Here is a 14,026-nt window from a genome sequence, read left to right as displayed (position 1 = left end):
TTTTATTATGATTATATTCGTATATATATTTTATTGTATTCGGAATTCTGAATTTGCAAGATAGCCACTATTACCGCGGAATGCATTGTTGTCGAAAGTTTCGTGAACGCATTGAGGAAATGTAAATCTGTAGAAGAAACGCATATTTTCGAGAGCGGTAATTATTATCGAGAGATTATTTCTATATTGATAACTTTAATGAGACTGAAACAATATGACTGATAAGATGCTGGCTTTGCCATGGAATTAGTAGGTACTCCGTTGTACGAGGTACTTATTAAATCCGTATTTCGTACAACTTGGCACATTATACCTAATATAAATAAATGATAGGTGTTATACGTTTTTGTTTCTTTTCTTTGCAAAATATGGAAAGAAAAAAAGAGTACGCTTGTCATTGTCACTTTGACGTTTTTTAGTTTTTAAGTGTTGCCATTGTGTTGGTTTTCCATTGAGACTGGTATTTTTATAGCTTAATAAAAAGAAAAAAGAAACATTGTCAAACATATTATTAAAAATAGGGGGAAAAAATGGGCGTTGTCGTGTCGTATATCGATAAGTGAAGTGATTAGCCTTGGAGAGAGAGAGAGCAACGAAGAAAGGAACATGATGATGAAAAATTTTTGAACCTTTTACCCTATTATATATTCATAAAGAAGATAAAGCATACTTTGAGCTAAAGTATCTTATTTCACGTTTTGTCACTGCCAAGCACGATAGTAACAAAACATACTTTAGCTTAAAGTATGCTTCAATGTAATGTTTTTATATCTGTGAGTATGCTTTACTTTTTTATGAATAGTTTTTTGGGTTAGTTCAGATTCAAAAATATCTATAATCTTTTGTCTCTAACATTTTTATTGGATAAGAGTGTAGACAAAAATCTTACAAAAATCTTGGGAAAGAAATTAAATACCTATGTATTTAATTTCTTATATCATATTTCCCATATCATTTCGATTCTATGTGACTCATAGAACTCAATAAACAGTAAGATTTTATGAACATGCCATTTTGTAGCATATACTTCATGTACCTTTATAAAATATTTTTATTATACGAATAAATTTATAATTCTATATGATCATTTTGATTACTATAACTTTCCGTGACTTTTACATTATTTTTTTTGTTGTTTGTTGGAGAATTAATTTTTAAATTGGTAACATTGTTTGACACGGATGGGAGGGTGGTGCTGCTGGCGGCGGATTTTGTTTGATTTGAACGAATGATAAAAATATTAAGGTAGGTAGTTTTTTTGTGCGTTTCGTTTAGGTTTTTCTTATTTTTATAATTAATTAGTTTTTAACAAACTCAAGAATTTCAAGTTCAACGCAAAATTGCGTTCTCGATGTTGGATAGATTATAATTTCACTTTTTCTTTGCGATTACTCAGATTGCAGTGTTTGTGATAAAAAACGTGTTGAAAAAATGTCGACGGAGAGATTTCACAATGACGACCTTACGATTAGAGATGCGATTAAAGAAGATATGACAACGGTCGCCGAAATGATACAAGTAAGGATCTTATAAAATTCAAATAGTAAAGTATCCTACTAATAGGTATTATAAATACCAAAGTTTATGGGTTGTAATATGTGTATGTATGTATGTTTGTTACTTTTTCACGCAGAGTCGACTGGATCGATTGTCATAAAATTTGGTGCATGGGTAAAATATAACCTGGAATAACACATGGTACTTCTCATTCCGAAATTCTCAAGCTCCGGGGCACAGCTAGTATTAAATAATTTGTTAAACGATTGAAGATTATTTTCTCGTCAGTATTGCACTTTACAATGTGAAGTTCCACTGTCTGTAGTTCGTGCTTGGCTATTCGACTACCTAGGTAAAAAATAAAATATATGAAGCTATGTATATAATTAAACACAATAATTAAATTTCACTTTAATTTATCAATTAAAATTTGGGGATTATTGTAAAATTTTGTTACTACTCGAATATTCATCAATTTATCAAATACTGTCAGAATCTTATCAACAATTTACTATTACTAAGAAATATCTTTAAAATGTTAAAACTATTTTATTCTAAGTTTTACAAATACACTGTATTTTTGTATTTTAGGAACTGGCAGACTTTGAAAACATGCCAGAGGGACCAAAACTAACTGTGAAAGGTATGAAAAATAATTAATTTTGCAGTTAATACATATCGCCACACTACCTAGATGTCAAAAATAAAATCGTAGTCCAAACTTCTATCACATATTAATATAATTACCAGATTTGGAAACTCATGGGTTCAAGAGCTCCCCTCCAGCATTCCGCTGCAAGATAGCTGAAACCACATCGGACCAAGCTGTCCTGGGCTATGCATTGTACTACCCCACTTATTCCACATGGGAGGGCCGCTCTATGATGCTGGAGGACTTGTACGTGAGGCCCTCAGAGAGGAAAAGGGGGGTTGGCAAGAGGCTGTTTAATTCTGTAGCCAAGGTATTTTTCACCTTTAAAGAACTATTAATGTAACAAAAAGTTTATTAGCATTGTTTTTCTCAGCAGTGGTTTGGAAAGGTTTGTAATGCAAAGGCTTGTAACTTTGAGATAGAAATTGAATTAGAAAATATGCCTCTGAAGGTCTTATTTGGATAATGAATTTTAACCCCATGTTAATTAATACTAGTTGTTCACTGTGAACTTAGATCTCGTGAACACAATACATTTTTATATAATTGTTAATATTTCAAAAACGACTAAACCGATTTTTATGCCCCACAAACTTAAAAATTCTATTGGTAAATAATTCATATCCTACATACCTTTGAAATGTCATCAAAATCGAATCAACTGTTTGAAAGTTATCGCGTTACAAACATACATACAAAAAATTTATATGTGACCCAAAGAGAATGTTAGACCTCGCTCACTCGGTAAATTAAATCATAAATTTATTTTAGGAAGCCATCAAGTTAGGCAGTTCTCGTTTGGATTTCCACGTGCTGGAATGGAACCCAGCTCGCGCATTCTACGAATCGAAGGGTGCTGTGAACCTCACCAAGTCCGAGGACTGGTGCTACTATCGCCTCACTGGAGACCCTTTGCTACTGGCCGCGGGGAAGGATTCAGATGATGAACTTCAAAACTAATGTGTAGTTATGCCAATTTTATTTTAAAGTACATTATCAAAGTTGATTTTAGTTATTGTAAACACTATTTTTATTTAATCTCTTCTTTGTTATTATCATAATTATCACATTTTAATAAATTATAGTATAAATGTACCTTTTACCTGTGTTCAATTGTGTATTTTATTATAATAATACTTTGTACATATTTTTTATATTTCAGTACCTGTGTACTGTGATATTTGTGCAGGGTTTGTCGAACTGTGTTGAAAATTTATTCAATAAAATATTTGAATTAGTTTTCTCTGTCTACTCTTATATTTTCTTCATCAGACTATTTATTATAAATGACTATGAATATTACAAATTATTATTTAAATTAATAATTTAACTGTCTAAAAGTTATGTAAACTTGCATTGCACAGAGATACAATTTGCAAAAGTATACCCTGTATTGTATAGATACCTAAGTAGGTATGTTTTAATTTTTTTTAAAACCTTGGTCTGACCTTGTGTTACTGCATCCAGTAGCTAAATCTATGGTGAAATAAGTGTAAATCGTGTACAAATCAGCTATGAAGAAAAAATGTTTTTCTTTTAGCTTTATGGTTAAAAACTGTCAAAACAATTCTGATATATACAGCAAATGTGTAAAATTTTGAATGAAAGGTCGACGGAGCCTTAAAACTAAAAAGTGAAGTGTAGAATCACAATCGGAACATACATATTTTTATCATTTTTTATTTTTTATAGTGAGTACCTTTATTTTATAACATGTTCCTTTAAATTGTGATGATTGTTCGCGCTAGTAAAGAAAAATTGTGCATTCGCAGTTCAATACTTATAGGTAATCTGCAGTGCTGCGGGCCGGTGGCTATTGCTCAGTATATCGCAACACTCGCCACGCTGCGCACCTGATAGAAGGAAGGTTCAATAATAATGTCCCATGAAAGCTCTGAAGAAGATGACCTTAAAATCAGACATGCAACTAAAAATGACATGGCAGAAGTGGCCGGAATGATCCAAGTAAGTAACTTCTGGAGTATATTACATTATAATAGATACCTACATAAATATAGTTTTGGCTCTAGTTTAGGTTCAAACGTTTTGTTGTATAGCTGAATGTTTCAAGGTTGTAGGAGGTAACTATGTAGGTTAGCTTAAAGTGTAGCTTAAAATACTATTTCAGAGTTGCTCAGTAGTGTCGTAATAATGGTAATTGTAAACATACAGCAAATATATTGAAATTAGATGTTTCAAGGTTGCAGGAGGTAACTATGTGTAGCTTAAAATACTATTTCAGAGTTGCTCAGTAGTGTCGTAATAATGGTAATTGTAAACATACAGCAAATATATCGAAATTAGTGTGCATTTCACATCATTTATAGCAAAATAATAATTTGGGCAACAAGATTTGGTCAGCAAGAAATGGCCAGCTAAATGATTATTTGAGTAGCAACATTTGGGTTGCTGTTGCAGTTGCTGAGCAATTGTTGCTGGCCAAATATTATTGGTCATATCATGCTGCCCAAATAATCATTTAGCTGACCTGCTTATATTTAAATTACTGACTATTATTCACGACTTTTTGCGGAATAATAATAATAATACTAAATTCCAGATTTAAATCCATATGCGAGTTATAAACAGTAACAAAAATTAATAATGAAAGAAATTATAAATTAAAATTATTATGTAAATTAAATTAGTTACATCTATTCCATACTCAGACACCGGTAGGTATAAGCTTACACCGTCGTATGCTAGCGGATCCAGTGCGTCAGCATTGGATAGTCTCATCGATCAACCAACGCGAATTGCACCCTGAATTTTTTAATTGCCTACGAAATGATTATTTGCTGACCAAATTAATATTATGCTGACATCTTTTTACTTTGACCAAATAATTAATCCCCATAAGCTATTGATCGCTTGATGCTGACGTTGCCAATTGGTTTTCAGGAACTAGCTAAATCTATCAATGACTCACTAGGGCCGAGATTAACTGTGCAAGGTAAGTTACCTACTCAAAATGATTTGTATGCAAACCTAAACTATAGCAGTAATTTGTACTTTTCTGTGAATGCTCTAAAATAATTTAGTTCAAATCTAAAGATACCTACCTATACCAGATTTGGAAACTCATGGCTTCGGGATCCAGCCTCCAGCATTTCACTGTAAAGTAGCAGAGGCCACGTCGGACCGGGCCATCCTGGGCTATGCATTGTACTACCCCACATATTCCTCGTGGGAGGGCCGCGCTATGATGCTGGAGGACCTGTATGTGAGACCCTCTGAGAGGTATAGAGGGATCAACAAGAAACTCTTTAGTTCTGTTGCTAAGGCAAGCACGTTCGTTAAATACCTACCTTTCATTTAGTTACATTTCCACGAATAATCTACAATGATCATTAATGATACCTTTTATTTCACTATCAATCTTGCACCCCATCTATCACCTTCTCCAAGTGTTCATAAGGTATATATTGGCTGACAATGCTTAGCATAAGTTGTACTTATTGATTTTTTAAGCGTTATTGCGCTCAACTTATAATGTATACATGAATTGTAATAAAACGGTTTATATTCAATTCATATGCTATGGATAGTCTAAACAAATGTTTGTGTACCACGCTTGCTCGCTGTTTTCTAAACTGGTTGCTGCAATTTTATTTAGGGTGGTGATAATATTTTGTTTCCAGGAAGCCGTAAGGTTAGGGTGTTATCGCTTAGACTTCCACCTACTTAAGTGGAACCCCACGTGCGTGTACTACGAGCAGAGAGGCGCCGTGAACCTGGCGCAGTCGCTGGACTGGCGCTACTACCGACTGCGGTTCACCCCCGACATCATGCAGGACATTTTCGAAAAATAGGAAAAACTGTGGGCGTCTATTAGCTACTATACCAAATTAATTTAGTTAGGTATCCAAATGAATATACAAATATTTTCTCATTGCAAACTAGTATTATTTCGCTCTTTGACCTCCACAACGGTTTTGTATTGCATTTATTGCACGACTGTCCAAAATGTTTTCAGGGCTGACTGACATTTTAAATGACTTGTTGACTTATGACACAACGCGCCGTCTAAATAATGCGTCACTTGAATACTTATTAGATGACTCTTTTTTTGACAACCACAATCACTACAGAAACACGGGCGCTTCACGTGAGATTCTGTGTTAATAACTCAATCGTTTATGTTTGCGTAATTATGTGAAAAATTATAAAGTATGTCACATTTAGGGCTAACGTAGGCTACATTGTGCTCCACCGTCCTGCGTCGCCGGCACGCAACGCGCTGCGGCGTCGCAGCGGAGCACGACGGAGCAATCGGGCGGCCGGATCTTTATGTTCTTGCCAAAGGTAGGTTATCCACTTCTAATAATAAAACGCGTCTATCTGTGCTCAAATAATATGTATTTTACAATAATAGTACAAGTTGTACTTATTTCCGATATTTCGGGCAATAAGTACTGTGATATCTGTCTGCGGCAGGACCTCTTAGCCTAATAGTTTTATCCTATAAAATATTTACACTTTATAAATGCCATTTTATTTTACTTAGATTACATTCTCGTCACGGTCTCATAGAGAGTGACTAATAAACCAGCAATAACCGGCAAAGCTAAAATGAACGCTTTCAAGAACTGTGCATTTGAATATGCCAGCTATATATTATCGGCAAACAGTTCGCCAAACTTTGGCGGATCGACATACACTGCTGGTTTGCCAACTTGCTCGATTACAAACTACTTACAGAATTTACGTTCCTTCGCGTTGGCATCCTTTAGTTTGACTATCGCCAAAACACTAATCGCAATATTTATCTTGAAAATTGTAGGTATTAAAATCATACATTATAGTATAATAAACAAGTTCACATTTTACGAAGTGCAAATTTTGCAAAATCATTTTGAGAAATGATCGTTTTATGAAATTCCCATTCGCGTCTTCCTGCGCGTCCAGTACTACCAAGTACTGACCCACAGTTTATAATCTAAAGGCCTACCAAGAAACAAACACATAGCACATTCAAATATCCAAATGTGTTTATTTTTTCCCATATTGAGTAAAAAAGAGAACGTGTAGGCAACGATGTGATAGGTACCTAAGTATCATGTCTTTTATGTTGCATGGTATCCTCCATGGAGTACCTACTTATTTAAAATGGATCCCGATAACAAATCGTTTTAAGCTTATAAGCAGTGGCAGTGGTAGCTAGCTTTATTGCTGTAATTAATCATGAGACGACGTATTACGGTTTACATATTTTTCTATGTTGACAAAATCTAACAACGTTAACTGAATGTCTGTTCCATGGCGGCTGAACTATACTACTCGCTTAGTGACAGAAATGTGAAATATTTTGCAGCAAGGTGCGAGTGTAGGAATCCTTATCGTTTTAAGGATGAGTTCAATAGTAGATTCATACTTAACACTTATGAATACTGTTTCTGTTTTTTATGTACTTATAAATACTTATCGATTTAATAGGACTAACACCAATTCAAGAAGTTTTCTTCTAGACTTCGATATGATTTTGTAGCACGATGCCTTCATCAAGCTTAACTTCTTGTTTCAGACATTACTGTTGTTGTTTCTTAAGTTTAACATCAGCTTGTGGCTATGTATGTGGTACACTCTGTTTCACTAATATTTACAAAAAAGAATTGGTATGACTACTTACTACTACTGACAAATTTCAGTCTAATCATTATGGCTAGCTATAACTTAATACTACAAACTACATATATGTTACCCTTTACAAATAGGTCAGATCACAGTCTACCTATAGCAGGATGTTCACGTCCTAAAATTGTCAACTCAATACTATTTTCTACTAACGTGGAATAACAAGGAGTCTACAGTAGGGTTTTCTTTTCTGGACTACCCATAGTTTTTCCATAGGTAATAGTAGTATCGACAATATTATTTAACTATGGACAGAGCTGGGCCTAGTTTACTAATATTGTGTAGTTTGATTACTAACTACGATTCATTGCAGTTATCTAAAATTATTTGTACATTTAATCTAACTAAAATAAATCGAACTAATCTATGTGGTCATTAAAATCACATCAATCACTTAGTTACTAATGATTACATACGACATTACGTATAGTCTGAAATAAAACTTATGATTTCAGGAATAAAGCTAAACATGATGAGGGTAGAAAACCCGTCATATAGATAATATATAAATGTGATATTGAAAAAGGCCAAATTTATATAAATTAATCGCAGTTAGTAATCATACTTATAATACTTTAATTAAATTTTGTCCAAGTCGCGAGCTTCATCCCTCACGAATACGTCGACATTACTTCTGTGAGCCGCAACGCCATCTATTGGGCTGTATTGGATCTCCACAAAGTATCGACAGATGGCGCTAGGAATCTTCTAGTTCTCTTGAAATCATGTTTCGTGTTCTGGTCCACCGAGCTTCTTGGCGGCGCTACGTTGAAGCCATGAGTTTTGCGTGCGCCGTCACGTTGCGCTGGTGAAGGAAACCGCTACCTTCTTCTTCTTCACCATTGGAAAGACCGTACTGCGGAAAATAATATTTTGATAGCTATATTGTTTTTTTAATACTTTGGCTATTGCTTTCATTATACATAGTTTGACGTTGAACAGAGACTCCACTAGCTTGGCTACTAGGAACTCATACCTGTAACGCGTGTAGGTAATGCTGGTGTTGGTAGTGCTGGTTGTAATCGTAGGGCGCGCTGGGCTCGCTCTTGATGTTGAACAGAGACGGGCTCGGGAATAGCGCGCTGCCGTACTGACTGTGTTGCTGCGTTTGCTGCGGCTGCTGGAGACAGATATTGTTGGTATTTTCAAATCTTTCTGAAGGCAACGAAGATGGACGACATCTGACTCAAATGGCAATTAGAAGTTACGTTTACTTCAGAATGTGAAGCCCGTTATGAAATGAAGAATTCTTATGTGACTGACCGGACTGATCACATAAATACAGCTGATAGAAAAAAAAAGCTTGTAAAAGTCTAGGCTCAACCAGACAGGAGAAATATTATGTTGTCACCTGTGAATGGGAGTGGTGCGAGTTGTGTGTGAGCGGCGAGGTGTCGGGCGTGGCGTGCGCGTGAGAGTCCGTGCGCAGCTTCGCGCTGTGGCTGCCGTGGCTCGACAGCGAAGTCAGCGGCAGCGGCACCTCCGCTATACTTGGCTTGCTTTCTGGATATAATTACGTTAGCAGTTAGACTCCTAACAGCTGAGAAGTTACCGGGAAAGCGCTCGAATGAGTTAAATATAAGGCTTTCTTAAAGTCTTTCAAGAATGTACTCTTAATATGTCAGGAATTGCACATTGCACTGTCTCTCAACCTACGTGGATGGCTACTATCTATGGGTACATACCAAGCTACAATCAACATGAAGGTCAAAAAAGAGATTGGTGTACATAGTAGAAAGGTGATCATACCAAACAAAACTTAGGTAAGACGAAAAATAGTAACCTAGTTAACTATTTAGTCTTATGTTCTGTTTAATATATACCTTGTTGTGAGTTATTCTTAATGCTTACCGTCAATGCCGGGTGAACTATGTTCGTCTTTCTTGGTGGGGTCCTGCGGGGGCTTAGCGCCGCTGCCAGACTTCTTGGGTTTCCTTTTTCTGGTTTGAATGCCGTCTTTTCTCATAGCAAGTGGCCTGGAAGTCAAAATATAACAAGTAGAGCCTACACCATTTTTAATAACATTTTAAGATTCTAACAGTATTGTTTATTTAGACAAGGTTTGCTTAGCTCTTGCTATCTGATAAGTAGTGCTATGACTATATTTTATTTTGGCATTTATAAGTAGGTAGGCTACCTTAGTTATTAGAGCAAAATCATTATAAACATAATCTAGACCGGCTACCTTTTTTTGGCAAATTTATTTTATTAATAGTATAAGCAAAGCTCAGATTTAGCATGAGGTCATAAATTAGGTGCGTACGTAGACATTCTAATTTCAGAGCAACCTACAACTACTTAATATAACCTTTTGTGAATTTATTTTCGTTCCAGGCACTCCATAAAGATTGTTTTTGTTTCAGCATTCGCCAGTTGTACAACTTAATAATCTATACTTAATAAAATAATAAATATATCATCAATTTTATTACTTAGGTACATAAAATTGATGATATATTATATAGGTAAGTATACCGGTTGATGCCGTGCAGCTTGTAGTAGAGGCCGCAGGCGTTGCAGACGGGCTCGCCGTCGTTGTTGCGCCGCCACAGCGTCGTGTTCCGGGAGCCGCAGTTGGTGCAGCACTGGCCGTGGCGACGAGCCGCCGACTGACACATAAAGCAGAGCAATTTACATAGTAACACAGTTTATTGCCGAAAAACTAGAGCATGATAGTGCAAAGACGAAAATGGACCTTTTCGAAGTCTTGTCGTAACTGAAGGCCTACCTACCACGAAACAAACACGTAGCACGTTACTAACGTCCACATGCATGCGCCCTTTTTCCCATATTTCGTGTAAAAAAAGAGAGAACGCGTGGATGAAATAACGTGCTATGTGTTTCATGGTAGCACCCCTCATTTTTTTGTTCAACAAGGTTCTCTCATTTTTTTTACTTTTTAATAATCCCTATTTCCCTAGATGTTTGAGTGCTGAGAATCAATATTCTTTGCAATGATTTTCTTATAAACGAAATTAGTTTATTTAGCGGAAAACATTAAATCAAAACGTATTTAAATACAGCCACCAGATAAACAACCACCACCAATACAAACTAAACAAGCCATGCGGTACATAAGTCGAGAGACAACGATCTACATTCTACTGGCCGACGCTACTGGACAAACGACGATAAATAATGAGGCGCATGCTGCTTTAATGTTTCCAATGTTGGGAAACGGCCCCCAGGGCGGGGCCGGCCGCCATTGGCCGGTCTGGCGTCTCCCTCACACCCGCGGCTACCACATAGCGCCATCACCGGCAACCCAATGACAGCGCCCGCGAACAAAATTCAACGGTTACCGACGCATACTTGTAAAGTGGCCCCGCGCCTTTATCTCTCAACTTCAATCTTGTCAATTGATTAATGAATATGCCTTATTATTGGCTGGTCGATTACAAAACAAAAGCGATCTAAACGGAGCATGAGTGCGTGGAGCGGTAGCGTGTAGTTCCCTAGCACACTCCAAACCAAAGCGGCCGTGTCCCAAGCGTGCAGAAGGAGGAAGGAAGGGGTCATGCACTAGTCTACACGCCACCGACTCACCTTTTTCATGCCCCGGGCCATGCCCTCGACACTCATCCATCTCTGCACGCTGCCATCCTTATAGAAGCGAGTGAGGAGCTCCGCGTCCGCACCTGTCGCAAGAAGGAAGCATTACTAAGGTTACGCAAACTCACCAGCCGTTTGCTGGGCTTTACAAGGGGCCGGTTGACGCCGTTGATCTTGTGGTAGAGGCCGCACGCGTTGCAGAGGTAGTGCCCCGTGGCGTCGCGGCGCCACAGCGGCGTGTTGTTGGCGCCGCAGTTGACGCATTCCCGTCCTTCTTCGTAAGCCTCGAGAACGCCATCTGTGTGCCAAGGATCGTCACTACGGGCCCAAGAAGCCTGAGGTCCACCATGAGACGCTTAGCCCATTGTCAAGGCGGCCATAACTCTCTTAGAGGAAATAGATAAAAAAGAATAAAATAAATGAACTAAACAACAATAAAAAATAAATAGCAGGGTATTTTAGGAACCCAAATATAATATTTAAACCAAATCGCACCGTCATCATGCATTCACAATATTGACTAATAAACCATATTGACTATTTGACTAGGTGCAGTACACCGACGGTTTGATAATAAATGCGCAAGTCTATCTGTCATGATTTCATTGCAAATTTCAAAAATATATAACGATAACGATGAAATCCCGATTAGACATAGATATTGACCCGAGGTCAAACATTAGGCTGTCATAGGCAGAGCTGCGGGCAACACAGTGACTGAAGTTCGCAGAAAAAGGACAATAGGTACCTACGTCGAAAGATGGCAATAATAAATTAGCTTCAAGTATAATATTACGCCGGTCCATCTAGTATAATAATGTTATCAATGTGTTGCTCATCATTATCGTGACTAAACAGTTATAATTTTATGTAAATAACAATTGTTTCGTCTTTGTTTTATATCAGTGGCTACAGACTGCCAGTTACATAGGTACTTTTGAAATGTATTAGATAGATATAACCATATTTCCTTAAATCTTGAGTTTATAAATGACAAATACCTATATTTTCAAAAATGACAATTAATTTTAGAAGCTTAAATAAGAATTGTATAGTTACCTACATATTAGAACAAGCTGAGAATTTTTCGTTTATTGACGATAAATATATAATATACCTAATTCAATTTTTACATTAGAGGTAAGTAGTTGTGCTCTGATTCATGCGGTAGGTAGGCATCCGTTCTTTTGATTCTGGCACTATCAGTGAGGTCACCGCTACGATCCTGAGACCACGTGATCGCTGGAGGCTCCGGCTGGAGGGAACCCAACCAGCGTCATTATTTTCTCTCTACTTAATTTGTCGGTCAAATTGTAAGTGCTCAAGTTACTGTGCGTTGGATAACTGGGTTATAATTAAATTGACGTCAATAAGTGATACCTACTATATTGTACTTATTTTTGTCTTCATTATTATGTTTTCTTTGACATATTGTATTTACTTTTAGATGACGTGCTGTTAGTGGATTCCAATAATATGGGTTGGTCAATGAAGAAGCTTTAATATCATGTCTCACAAACGAATGCCCACGAAATGACGCCATTTTAATTCTAGGTCTAGCTGAAGATGAGCACGTCAAAATCAAAAATCAAAATCAAATCATTTATTCAGAAATTAGGCCTTTTTCACGTCATAATCTAAATTAAATGATGTTTACCAAAGCTACAAACTACTAGCATTTCGGAACGACCACTGCTGAGAAGAAATGCCGAAAGAAACTCATTCAAACAGTGTTGGTCCCTATTATGCCAGAAGGGCTTACCATTTTTTAAATATAAACGTCCACCGGTTGCACCTTGATCTAGACGAAACGATAAAGGCTTAAACCTATGTAAAATCACATCATTATAATACTAATAGTTTTTGAGCTAGACCGCAGAGGGACATGGCGAAACTATACCTACGGGTTCCTTGTAACTATGCAGGACTACGGAACCCTAAAAAAATAATGTTACGAAAATTTGCGGTAATTTTGACCTTTAAAATAGGATACCTATATTTATAAACTACCCTACTTTTGTTAAGTTGTCGCCGACTGTTATCCTCATTTTAAATTGATTACGGTCACAATAATATAGAGCTAGCGATAACGAAAGTATTTTTCCTGTCATTTTAAAATTAGATTAATATATCTATACTTACTCATTTTTTGATAGCAATAAATTATGTTCTTTGTTTAGTAAAATAAATACTATCAACTGCGGTTTGGACCTTTACCTTTAAATGTACTTAAAAAAGGAACCCTTATAGTGCAGCGTCTTTTATAAAAATATTCAACTAAACACGAAAAACGCGAGACTTCAAGATGTTTCAGGTTTAAGAAAGCTCGTAAGTAGTCAGTCATGGATTTCGTAGTTTGGCTTACGACCTTGTTGCTTGATGATGTGAATAATATTATCGCCCCTATTGTTAGAGCGTGTTGCGAATCGGATTTTATGTTGTTCTGAAGAGATTCTTTACATATTTTTACAGTAAATAGTGATCAATGCGATCGTTAAGCATCTGAAAATATCTTCAAATAGAAGGGCAATAAAAGTTAAAGTCCTTACCGTAAGCAGGCGGCCTCTGCAAGGCGTCGTAGGGCGCGCACCACGAGCCCATCACAACGTTCTGGCCGTACAGCCCCCCCGCGACCCCGCCCACACCGCTCACGCCGCCCCCGCCTGAGGACAAATTTATATGAATAATAAA

The 14,026-nt window shown here is 36.8% G+C and overlaps 3 protein-coding genes and 1 long non-coding RNA gene across 9 annotated transcripts in view; 2 read left to right on the top strand and 2 right to left on the bottom strand.

Annotated features, from left to right (window-relative positions):
• Positions 1–1,168: 1,168 nt before the first annotated feature.
• Positions 1,169–3,388, top strand: LOC128670032 (thialysine N-epsilon-acetyltransferase-like). 2 transcript variants are annotated; one of them, XM_053745382.1, is made up of 5 exons: positions 1,169–1,245; positions 1,397–1,518; positions 2,089–2,140; positions 2,248–2,459; positions 2,921–3,388. In XM_053745382.1, the coding sequence occupies exons 2-5, from the start codon at positions 1,432–1,434 to the stop codon at positions 3,107–3,109; spliced, it is 540 nt and encodes a 179-aa protein (XP_053601357.1). In that variant the 5' UTR covers positions 1,169–1,245; positions 1,397–1,431; the 3' UTR covers positions 3,110–3,388. The 2 variants fall into 2 exon arrangements, with proteins under 2 accessions (XP_053601357.1, XP_053601355.1); XM_053745380.1 differs by lacking the exon at positions 1,169–1,245 and having other exon boundaries at positions 1,252–1,518.
• Positions 3,389–3,519: 131 nt separating this feature from the next.
• LOC128670033 (thialysine N-epsilon-acetyltransferase-like) lies at positions 3,520–6,048 on the top strand. Its single transcript, XM_053745384.2, has 5 exons — positions 3,520–3,840; positions 3,936–4,114; positions 5,051–5,102; positions 5,221–5,432; positions 5,791–6,048. Exons 2-5 carry the CDS (start codon positions 4,028–4,030, stop codon positions 5,959–5,961), a joined length of 522 nt encoding a protein of 173 aa, XP_053601359.1. The 5' UTR covers positions 3,520–3,840; positions 3,936–4,027; the 3' UTR covers positions 5,962–6,048.
• Positions 3,922–5,836, bottom strand: LOC128670034 (uncharacterized). Its single transcript, XR_008404719.2, has 3 exons — positions 5,719–5,836; positions 5,212–5,382; positions 3,922–4,002 (listed from the first exon to the last, which is right to left on the bottom strand). It is a non-coding gene; the product is annotated as an uncharacterized LOC128670034 (long non-coding RNA).
• Positions 6,049–6,489: 441 nt separating the features above from the next.
• LOC128670121 (GATA-binding factor A-like) overlaps positions 6,490–14,026 on the bottom strand; it is a 42,459-nt gene continuing 34,922 nt past the window's right edge. For 2 of the 5 annotated variants that reach the window (XM_053745528.1, XM_053745531.1), the window contains 7 exons: positions 13,885–13,998; positions 11,464–11,633; positions 10,259–10,392; positions 9,635–9,759; positions 9,135–9,286; positions 8,760–8,903; positions 6,490–8,639 (listed from right to left, as the gene is read on the bottom strand). In XM_053745528.1, coding sequence (XP_053601503.1) covers positions 8,547–8,639; positions 8,760–8,903; positions 9,135–9,286; positions 9,635–9,759; positions 10,259–10,392; positions 11,464–11,633; positions 13,885–13,998 — 932 coding nt within the window. In that variant the 3' untranslated portion in view covers positions 6,490–8,546. Of the gene's footprint in view, positions 8,640–8,759; positions 8,904–9,134; positions 9,287–9,634; positions 9,760–10,258; positions 10,393–11,329; positions 11,422–11,463; positions 11,634–13,884; positions 13,999–14,026 lie in introns of all 5 variants that reach the window. The other 3 variants (XM_053745530.1, XM_053745532.1, XM_053745529.1) reach the window with 2 other exon arrangements.

Source organism: Plodia interpunctella, chromosome 5 (genome assembly GCF_027563975.2).
Source record: "Plodia interpunctella isolate USDA-ARS_2022_Savannah chromosome 5, ilPloInte3.2, whole genome shotgun sequence".
Lineage (NCBI taxonomy): Eukaryota > Metazoa > Arthropoda > Insecta > Lepidoptera > Pyralidae > Plodia > Plodia interpunctella.
Note: the sequence above shows the minus strand (reverse complement) of the source record. Positions and strands in the feature narration are given on the sequence as shown.

What these genes read in the sequence shown, in the direction of transcription:
- LOC128670032 (XM_053745382.1), top strand. Translation starts at nt 1,432, where the DNA reads ATGTCGACGGAGAGATTTCACAATGACGACCTTACGATTAGAGATGCG. An exon ending in CGGTCGCCGAAATGATACAA is followed by an intron (nt 1,519 to 2,088) that starts GTAAGGATCTTA and finishes TTTGTATTTTAG; the next exon opens with GAACTGGCAGACTTTGAAAA. An exon ending in ACCAAAACTAACTGTGAAAG is followed by an intron (nt 2,141 to 2,247) that starts GTATGAAAAATA and finishes TATAATTACCAG; the next exon opens with ATTTGGAAACTCATGGGTTC.
- LOC128670033 (XM_053745384.2), top strand. Translation starts at nt 4,028, where the DNA reads ATGTCCCATGAAAGCTCTGAAGAAGATGACCTTAAAATCAGACATGCA. An exon ending in GCCGAGATTAACTGTGCAAG is followed by an intron (nt 5,103 to 5,220) that starts GTAAGTTACCTA and finishes TACCTATACCAG; the next exon opens with ATTTGGAAACTCATGGCTTC. An exon ending in TCTTTAGTTCTGTTGCTAAG is followed by an intron (nt 5,433 to 5,790) that starts GCAAGCACGTTC and finishes TTTTGTTTCCAG; the next exon opens with GAAGCCGTAAGGTTAGGGTG.